Genomic DNA, 10,941 nt, shown 5'->3' on the forward strand with positions numbered 1-10,941 from the left:
TGTGCACTGGCTTCTTCCCATGAACTATAAATCCCTGAGACCTTACCGATGAACATGACATACCACTTGCCCTAGAAATGCACAAGAGCAAGAGTTGAAGCAGCAAATCAATGAAGCACACAAGTAGCAAGTAAAGTAGCACACAAACAACAATCGAGCAGAAGAGAAGTAAAGCATGCATGATCATATGGCATAGCAAGTTCTTCCTAACACTACCTTGGTGTTAACCTACCACCACATCCAAAAGAGGGTATCGTCCTACCACCGCAAGTTCACCATCAGCGTGAGGGGTTAGTATATACCACCTCACCAAAATATACAGACCATCAAATAGTTTTTGAGCCCTGCCTACACAAAATGTACGTCGTCATCGTCATCGTCGTCGCCACCACCATCGCCATCGGGGATCATGCACGCTCACAGGCAGCACTACTCTAGTAGTAGTGCTTGCCCAGCCAGGTCCTGAGCCACGGTACCCTGTGAGCGTCGGCCATGGCAACGAACCCAACACCCTGGGCCTTGTTGTCAAGCAAGTGGTTGAGAGCTGCCATGAGAGCCTCATCGCTAAAGCCACCCTGGGTCATGACGGCGCCATACAGGTCAGGGTGGACGTCCAGGGGCTTGCACTCCCTGATGGTTGTTGCCACCTCTTTCACCGCCTCAGTCATGCTGCAAAAGACATTGATCTCCTCCGCCATCAGGCCTCCTCTCTTCCTCTTCCTATCATGGACGGGGTCAAATGGCTTGTCGAAGGGCTTCGCAGCGGGCTTGTCAGGGCCATCAAGGACCTCGACGTCCGAGGTCCCAGGGAAGTCTGGCATGGGAGAACCAAGAGGCTCCCCCGAGGCCATGGCATGCTTCCCAATTGCCAGCCCGAAGGAGAAGATGTGTTGCATCTGGTTGTAGTTTTGGATGGATGTGTTGAGGAACTCAGCGTCCCTTGGGTGGTCCTAAGAATGAAACACAAGTGTTGTTAGTTGCGATTAGGAGTAGGCAATGGTGGACAGTATGAAAAGGAAGAGGGCTGTGAGCTAACCGCGACATGGTCGGCGTAGTGCTATGCCTCCAGAACTATGGAGCAAGTGTTCTCATCCCATGAGGCGTCGCTAAAGTCTCTCAGCTTGGACACTTGGATCCATTGACTTCTCCACTTCCTCAGGTGGTTGTACACCTCGGTGGCAGACACCTCTTACCTACAGAACTCGAACACCTGCTTCGCAACGGTGTTCAAGTGCATCTCTTTGAAGCCCTTGTCAGTCCTAACTCCACTAGAAATGAGCTCACACATTTTGTTCAGCACGAACGTGGACATGAACGGCTGCCACTTCATGTTGTTCGACCTACCATCCTTCTTTGCCTTTGCTGCTGCTAGCTTGAGTGCAGCGGTAGCAGCAACAGCAGCAACAGTAGTTGCCTCAACGAGCACTACTGGCACATAGATGGAATCAGACGCGAACACCTCTGAATCAGGTGCCATCTCGGACACAGGCTGCGAGTCCTCGACAAACGATGGAGCAAACTGGCTGTCGAACACGACAAGGGCCTGACTAAGATCTTGCGTCTGCGTTGTCATGTCCTACAATCATAGCACGTATTGGCAGTAAGCATAGCACACAACATAGCAGACAATCCATGAAAGCAGAAGCATACATGTACATGGTTCATCACTATCATAGTAAGCACATGCTTCATCGCTATCATACCAAGCATACCAGACAATTCTATGAGCAAGAACATACATCAACAACAAACAACATGCTACAAATGGACCATCAATAGCTACAAATCACAGATCTAAGCATAATTCAACACAAGCACGAGGTTCAACTTCAAACTCTACTACTAATCTAGCCTACAACATGCTTGAACATCTAACCCTACCACAAATTGCAACCGCACCATAGCAATCAACCTTATCAGATCACAGATCAAACCACTTATCAAACAAGCATCTAGATCAAACCCTAGCTGTAGCTTAGATCTAGCTAGAAGTAACAGAGAGAAAGGGGGATTCAACTCACAGAGGCCATGGCTGCAGCTTGAGTACGAGGGGGATGGTCGTGGAAGATCAACGCCGGCAGGTGAAGGAGCGCCAACGCCGTGGACCGCCGGCCGATGAAGTTGCGCCGCTTACCTGCTCGTCGGTGCCGATGCGCGTCAGCGAGAAAGCTCGAACAGAGGAAGAATGGTGGCGGGAGTTGGGGCGGTGAGGGAGGGGCTAAATAGGGGTGGACTCGGCGGGAGGTGATCCGGAATCCTTCCGTTGATTTTTCAGCGACGCGGGCGAGCTCGCGCCATCTCCCCTGCTCGCATGAAAGGAGAAGCGCGCCGCCCTCCCCTGCCTCGTCCGAGCCAGGCTCACGAGCTACCGCCGATTCAGGCGTTTCCCCTGAGTCTGGTTTGGACGTGCTTTAAGTTTCGTGCGATGCAGGCCGCACAGTGAACGCAGGCAAACAAACGGGCCATATTCTTTCCGCGCGGGTCAGACTGGGCCTAACGCGGGCAACCAAACACGCCCATAGTCTACTCTGGATTTGGGCAGCCATGGCCGGCGGCGACAGCGGTGTGGTGTCGACACGAACAAAACGAAGGATAGACACTTCGCCACTGTATTACGGAATAATCCAGGGTGTCTTTTATATGATTTCCAATGCGAGCTGAGCCTACTCAATCCTGGGCCTCCAGACCAGATCCAACGCCCCACATGGTCTCGGATCAGGGGATCATACGAGGCACCGTATGACCAGATATGCACCCGTGCAGCGGCATGCATAAATGGCCCTCATGTATGTGTATGGAAACAAGAATCGCCTACCTACGTCTACAGTATACTACACTCGAAGACTAGTGCCTGTACGTGCGGTTTCAAGAGCAGTAGCTAGCTCGCTCACTAGGGTGGCACGGCCGAGTATGCGGATCTCCGGTGGGCAGGCACTGGGGGAGGAGGCGGCCGGAATGGTGCGGCTGGCGGTGAGCCTGGCGGAGCGGCGGGGCCACAGGCAGGTAACCCCGCTCCACATCGTCAGCGCCATGCTCTCGGCGTCCCCGGCATGCATCCTACGCGCCGCCTGCCTCAGCTCCCAGTCCCACCCGTTGCAGCACAAGACGCTCGACCTCTGCCTAGAACTCGCGCTCAACCAGCTCGCCATGGCCGTGAGCCGCGGCGGTGGCGACCACGTCGAACCTGCGCGGTCCAACGCGTTCACGGCCGCGCTGAAGCGGGCGCAGGCGCACGGTCGCAGGGGCGCCGTGGGCGGCGACAAGGTCGAGCTCGAGCAGCTCGTCCTCTCCATCCTCGACGACCCCAGCGTCGACCGCGTCATGCGCACGGCCGGCTTCTCGAGCTCTCAGGTCAGGGCCAGCGTCGTTTCGTTGCAGCAATCATCTCTCCAAACCGTCCCGGAGCTTCACCTGCCAGTCGTGCCCGACGACGTCCCAGACGCAAGGTAGTTTCCTTGTTTATCTGTTTGATTTTTTTGTGCGTGCAGATGAATTTCTAGCTTTCTCTCTTCTTAACTAGGGCTTGGTGTTTCGTTGCTTTGGCCACGATAATGGCGTCGAATGTCACTTCCTAGATATAAGATTTTATTTTTGCGGGGGAGTATAAGATAGTATTACTAACACGACTGTAGCTTGTTCTCCAAATATCTCTATTTTTCTTTTTCCTCTTGATCATCATTTTTCTCTTCGCATATCACGTCTCCATTGGTGTGGTCGTTAATGATTCATGGTTTGTCATGTTTGGGAACCAACCAACTGGATAAAGGACTCTCTCAGTGAATACCCTGACACTCCCTCCCGGCCCCTCCCTCCTCCCACGGTCTAGTGATTTTATAGCTTTCTCTCTAGTGAATACCCTATAACAACCCCCCCCCCCCCCTCCCTCCCTCTTCCTCCCACGGCTCTAGTGAACAACATAACCCTAACTTTACTTGTATGCTCCACCACCTACGCGGCTCCCACGTTGCCGGTAGCTTTGCCTCATCATCCTAACCACGGCAGTGCGGTTTGTTTCCTCACCTTTGTTGCAGTTAACTATGCTCCTTCCAAGCAGTTGAGCGACGTGAGTGAAAATGGTTCTTCGACGGTCCAACCATTTCACTCGGAGGTGCATGCCTATGGTGTCAGTGTGGAGCTAATGAGAGCATTTTCCTTTGTCTCTGGCATGAAAAGTGTAATTGTAGCTCTCTTCACTGACACTATAGATCATGATGCGCTTTGTTATCCAACCATCTGGACTGGTGGCACTCGATTCTCATGTATCTTGCCCCCCCCCCCCCCCCCCCCCTCTCCCGGGGCGGTATTTTGAGTTGATCTTGAGTAAACTTTGCTAGATGTCCGCTCGTGCATAATTTAGAGCCACCATGTTTATTGATCTCTTCTTCCTTTCTTTGGTTTAGCAACGGTTTGAAGAAGGCAACACCATTTGGATTGTTGGTGACTTTGAAAATGTTGACGAAGAACTTTCCTATGGTTTTACATTTTTTTAGTTTTTTCCTAGTTAATTTCCATCAGTTCACCTACATAATAATAATAGCATTTTGCCCGCAAACATAATAAAAAACAAATAGCATTTATTTCCATTCTAAAAATAAATACCCACTCATCCATAAATATATGTTCTCTTTTGCTATGATTCTATAATCATATACTAGTAAAAAATATGAATTGTTTTGTGGTACACGAATGATACCCCGTTTTACAACTCTGAATATATTATTATTTATTTATATTCAGAGTTGGAATGTTGATTGCGCACACTTCATAAGACGTCAGTGGTGGACCTATGCTTAACCCAATGAGGCTGGTGTCCTGGGTAAATTTGGAGGGGCTGGATTGTTGGGATTAAAAGCATTAGAAAATAAAGTCGACATATTTATTCTTTATTTTTGGGGGGCTGAAATTGAGCCAAATAGGACCTACATCCTCCTTAGACCTACCACTTACAAAGTCAAAGCTAAACTCAAAAAACATATTAGGCCCTATATATTTGAATGTAGGGAGTTTCTTCGAACAGAGATATTATAGAGTCCCCCTATTAGTGAAGGGATGCCACCCAAATGGCTCAAGGCTCCAACGACCGACTAAGTTACTTTATAAAATTTTTAATACTTTCTATATTTTGGAAAATATGCCATAGTTAGCATACTTTAAAAATACACGAAAATAAGTATGAATAAATGCAGAAAATTGTAAATTGGAAAAAATAAAAATTATTCATGTACCTCAATATAAATATCCATATACGAAATCAAATGTTCATCTCATGTTTCAAAACTAGTCGTGAATACAAGATATATACATCTATGTTCTTAAAAAGTATTCGTGTATTTTAAATAAAGAGTTCATATATTTTTAAACAATATGCATCCATACACACACATATACATATACTTTGAGAACATAATCAAATATTCACCCAAAAATGCAATATAAAAACATAAAAAATAACAGAAAAATGAAAAGTAAATACAAGAAACAGAAAAAAACTTATAGTAGGCTGAAATGAAAACGAAAGAAAGGAACTAATTTGGGGAGCAATCTTTTGATATGGGTGTAGAATAGGATTAGCCGATATTACTACGGAGGCCCTAGTTTTTGAGAAAGATATCTAGGTGCACACAAATAGTTGCCTACTAATCTTATATACCCCCTCCGTTCCTTAATATAAGGTGTAGTATATTTTTCAAAAAGCCAAACTGCTCTAACTTTGACCAAGTTTATAGACAAAATATCAATGTCTAGAATACCAGATCATTATCACTAGATTCACCATGAAATATATTTTTATATTCTATTTATTTATTATTGTAGATATTTATATTTTGCTATAAACTTGGTCAAACATAGACGACAGTGTTTGACTTTAAAAAAAACCAACACACCTTATATTTAGGAACAATGGGAGTATATAAGTAGACGATTCCATTTCAAAGCACATACAAGCTCATCACATCATCAAACACATGAAACCCCTTCACTTTTCACTTTCCAAGCCCTTCACATCATCAACCACACATAAGCCCTCGACACCATCAGAAAATATTCACGAACAAATAATTGAAGCAGAAGGTCACAAGGCACTATAATGTGCATCCACCCTCCATTTACTATTGAGTTTGCTATGGTTCATACGGAGAGAATGTGGTGGGCCATTATTCTTATACAACGGGTATTATCTACTCCTGTACCGAAATACATGTCGCTGGCTGAGGGAGTAGTTTGGAAAATATTGGTGCATGCATGCAGCTTCAGTAATCCGGCTTAATTAATATTACCAAGAAATTTTGTTTTTTTTTGAAGTTACCAAGAAATTTTGTTGATGTAAATATCTAGACATGCACGCTAACTTTCTCCGTTCTCTTGTAGTGAGTGCCAAGCTAGCAAAGCAAAATCAGGAGCAAGGCCGCCGGACTTCTTTGGCGGCACCGAGGTAGTCCCCACGACGGCGAGCCTTCCTCCGTGGCTCCGCCATTACAAGGATACAACTTGCATCAGATCAACATACTGCGACACCAATCTTCAAGCAGACGTACGTATAACATATCCAGATGGATGCATGTGTCTAAAGCATCTCTCGTTCATGAATAATGATTCAAATACCCGGTCGTGATCGTGACACATGCAGGTCTTTTCCCGCCGGCCGAAGTTCACGCAGCTCACCGCGCACAATCTCAAGATCCTGTCCGACGCGCTCGAACTGCGAGTTCCCTGGCACGGGAACATCGTTCCCGGAATATCGAGCACGGTGCTCCAGTGCCGATCCGGCGTGACGAGGAGGAGGGCGGGGGACAAGCCGTCTAATTCGTTGTCGTCGTCGATGACGACCTGGCTGCTCTTCCGTGGAAGGGACGGTGTCGGCAAGACGGCAGTTGCTCGGGAGCTCGCGAGGCTCGTGTTTGGCTCATACGCCGACTTCACTGCCCTGCAGGGTTACCCTGACATTCCCGCGCGAAATGGCAAACTCGCACTCAAGAGGCTGAGATCACCGGAAAACGATGGCGACGGCAATGGTGTTGGCGTGGAAGCAAAGTTGTTCGAAGCGATCGCGGAGAACCCTCACCGCGTCATATTGATCAACGGCGTCGACCAACTGGGTCGCGATTCAGAAACGTGCATAAAGAACGCGATGGCGGGCGGAACACTGATGGGGGGATGCAACGGCGACGTGGTCGGTTTGGAGGATGCCATCGTAGTGCTGAGCTATGAAGAGTTGGACCCGAGGTCTGTGGTTTGCGCTTCCTCCCAACGGGCGAAGCGACCGTTTAGCAGGCAGAACCGCGAGGAAGGTGACACCGCGAAAATGGAAGTGAGATCCCGTCGTCGTCTTAGATGGGACTTGAACGTTTGTGCAGTTGATGGGGAAGAGGAGGAAGACAGTGTTGCAGATGACGAGGGGATCCTGAATGCGGTGGATGGTGTTTTCCTTTTCAATTAGCTGTGTATATCATTCTAGTTATTTCATACCATAGTTTAAACTTTAACGTCTAATATGAGTTTTTCTATCATAAACTGTTTTTTGGCTTTGTCGACACATAAGTTGATTTAGATTTTCTAGTAGGCTAAGTTCATAGTTTAAAGTCTAATATGAGTTTTTCTATGAGAATAACAATTTTGTGTCCGTTAATATATAAGTTTCTCATTATAACCAGACTTCATATACATTTTTGTGTCCGTCAATAGCCCCAACTTCGCCACCGAACAATGGGCGCTCTGCGAGGCCGCACGTGCTCAAGCCGCCGTTCGCAACGCACAGACGACGCGGCCGGACACAGAGGCGATCTAGGACTAGAACGCCCCGAGTTGCACATCCTACTGGCTGTCAGTGAACATCCGGGCATGCGCTTACGGTTGGATGGTCGGCTCCCGCATCAGTGTTCGTGGACTGGCCCCCACCGTTCTGCGGACGGATAGAATCTACGATTTAAGAGTCGGTGTTGGAGATACCCTAGACTCTTTTAGAAAGAAAGACAATTTTCACGATGGAGAGGAGATTGGCCAGTTGTAATGAACCTCCTTTTTTTTAACATAGTACAGACGCAAGTGCTCATACATATGTGCAGACACTCACCCATATAAACGTGCACACACACTCTACCTTCCACTCAAAGCGCATTGCCGGTCCCTCTAACCATCCAACCATAAGTGGGTACCTTCTTGACTAATGACTAATGAAAGATCACTATTTTCTGCGGAAAAAAGAAGTAAAGAAAGACAGTATTTACAGACGATGCATCATTATTTTACTGCTCCCAAAATGTGCCGCTAGCGCGTACTGCGCACTAGATTAGTACGTTCAATATCAACTTGTGTTGTATAGTCCACACACACACAGCCGTGCCAACACTGTCCGATGCCTCGCAGGTCCGAAAAAGCGTCCTCTGTGCGTGTGCAGCTGTCTCTGCTTATTAGTGGTTATTATATGGACTCTAGCGATCAAAAATTCATACGAATAGCGGCATAGAGACAGTCTTTGCAGACACACTTTAACACATACGGTGGCCATTTGCAGACTGAAACAACAGCCACTAGCGATAAGCAGCTGCTGCTTTGATTATTTGGAGCTCCTCTTCAACAACGCAGCGCTGATGAACAGTCGTGCCAACCATAGATGCCAAGTAGTAGCAATCATCTTTACTTCAAGGAGAGGTAAAGATTGGCAGAAGCACACTGCCTGAATTGTTTGTCTACGCACGGGCCGATCGATTGCAACATTGCGAGCACACATATTTTGTGTATTGCATACCGACTAGGATTTAGGGCACGCAAGTCTCACAGCATCGAGTCCCCCGCACGTTTTCTCTTCTTCCGATTTTCAATCTTCTATATCTTTTAGACGAAAAATCTAAATTAAGTTCTGTTTTTCATACTTGTGTTTCTCGTGACCAGCGTGCTCAAATAAGGTCCATTTTAAATATATTTTGATGACATTTAAAAATATATGTTAAGTTTCAATGTTGAAACTTAGTACGAGTGACCGATAAAAATCACGTATTGTGCCTACAACCCAGAGGAAAAATCTCTTAAAGTTTTTTCTTTGGAATTTGGTACAAGTGAGAGAGAATATCGGAATTTTCAGATGCAAAATCGTAAGTTTCATCGTTGAAACTTACGATTTACTATGCCGCACGCGGCATTCAACTATTTCACGAATCGTGAGATAAATAAAGCGGCAGGGCAGCGCTTGACAAATGCGTGCTCCCGCACTTGCGTGCCCTATGAATTTCCATATAGTTGTCATAGCCCTAGCTTAGCCATTTCTTGTCATTGCATTTTCATCATGTCATCATGTTTAAATTCAAATTAATTTTTAAATGGGGATGATAAAACCCTAGCATCACTTGAATCAAACTAGGTTCAAGTAAAAATTGCATTTATGCAAAATTCTCTTTATTGATGCTGGTATTTTTGGGAAGGGCTTTGATCCAAACAAAGAATAATGAACATTTTTAAGGAGTCATTTTGGGCACTAAATTTAAATCATTATGCTATTTGAACTTGAATTTATATTCTATATAACTAGAATATATTTTCAAATGCTTTTGAAATAATTCATGTGCCTCTGGAAAAGTCCATGAAGCAACATAAATCAATTTAGAGGACATTTGGCAATTCAAAATAGTGGAAAATGAATTAAAAGAAAAATAGAAAAACAGAATAAAAGAAACAGGAGAGAGAAGTTTACCTAAGGCCCAAGACTGTAGCTGAGGCCCAACCCAGCAGGCAGCCGACGAGCCAGTCGTTGTCTTCCTCTCGCCAGTAGGATGCCGAGCGCGTGGCCGACGCACTGATACGTCTCCGTCGTATCTATAATTTTTGATTATTTCATGCCAATGTTTTACAACGTTTATATACTTTCGGCAACAATTTATATGATTTTCTTGTACTAACATATTGATCCAGTGCCCAGTGTCAATTCCTGTTTGTTGCATGTTTTTTGTTTCATAGAAAATCCATATCAAACGGAGTCCAAGTGCGTTAAAAACTTACGGATATTTTTTGGAATATATGTGATTTTTGGGAAAAAGAATCAATGCGAGACGATGCTCGAGGGGCCCACAAGGACGGAGGGCGCGCCCCTGGTCCTTGTGGCCACCTCGTAAGGCGGTTGGTGCCCTTCTTCTGGCACAAGAAATCTAATATCCGAATAAAATTATGTTAAAATTTCAGCCCAATTGAAGTTACAGATCTCTGGTAATTTAAGAAATGGTGAAAGACCAGAATCTAAGAACGCGCAAACAGAAGGAAACGGAGAGAGAGATCCAATCTCGGAGGGGCTCCCGCCCCTCCGCCGCCATGGAAGCCAAGGACCAGAGGGGAAACCCTTCTCCCATCTAGGAGGAAGGTCAAGGAAGAAGAAGAAGGGAGGCTATGTCCCCCTCTCCCCCGGTGGCATCGGAACACCGCCGGGGCCATCATCGCGACAACGATCTACACCAACAACTTCACCGCCATCATCACCAACTCCCTCCCCCTCTATGCAGCGGTGTAACCCCTCTTTTACCCGCTGTAATCTCTACTTAAACATGGTGCTCAACGCTATATATTATTTCCCAGTGATGTATGGCTATCCTATGATGTTTGAGTGGATTCGTTTTGTCCTATGGGTTGATTGATGATCATGATTGGTTTGAGTTGCATGTTTTATTATTCGTGCTATCGTATGGTGCTCTCCGTGTCACCCAAGCGTGAGGGGTTCCCGCTGTAGGGTTTGCAATATTTCCATGATTTGCTTATGGTGGGTGGCGTGAGTGACAGAAGCATAGACCCGAGTAAGTAGGTTGTTTGCGTATGGGAATAAAGAGGACTTGATACTTTAATGCTATGGTTGGGTTTTATATTAATGATCTTTAGTAGTTGTGGATGCTTGCTAGAGTTCCAATTATAAGTGCATATGATCCAAGAAGATAAAATATGTTACTTATGCCTCTCCCTCATATA

The 10,941-nt window shown here is 46.0% G+C and overlaps 2 protein-coding genes across 2 annotated transcripts; one reads left to right on the forward strand and one right to left on the reverse strand.

Moving 5' to 3' along the window:
• Window positions 1-434: 434 nt before the first annotated feature.
• LOC147981041 (uncharacterized) lies at window positions 435-896 on the reverse strand. The gene has a single exon (XM_087517016.1). The coding sequence runs from the start codon at window positions 894-896 to the stop codon at window positions 435-437; it is 462 nt and encodes a 153-aa protein (XP_087373142.1).
• Window positions 897-2,837: 1,941 nt separating this feature from the next.
• LOC147981042 (protein SMAX1-LIKE 3-like) lies at window positions 2,838-7,438 on the forward strand. The gene is made up of 3 exons (XM_087517017.1): window positions 2,838-3,446; window positions 6,370-6,532; window positions 6,629-7,438. Exons 1-3 carry the CDS (start codon window positions 2,911-2,913, stop codon window positions 7,436-7,438), a joined length of 1,509 nt encoding a protein of 502 aa, XP_087373143.1. The 5' UTR covers window positions 2,838-2,910.
• Window positions 7,439-10,941: the final 3,503 nt, after the last annotated feature.

The sequence above is a fragment of the Triticum urartu genome, chromosome 3A (assembly GCF_056163025.1).
Source record: "Triticum urartu cultivar PI428250 chromosome 3A, HENAU_Tu73, whole genome shotgun sequence".
Lineage (NCBI taxonomy): Eukaryota > Viridiplantae > Streptophyta > Magnoliopsida > Poales > Poaceae > Triticum > Triticum urartu.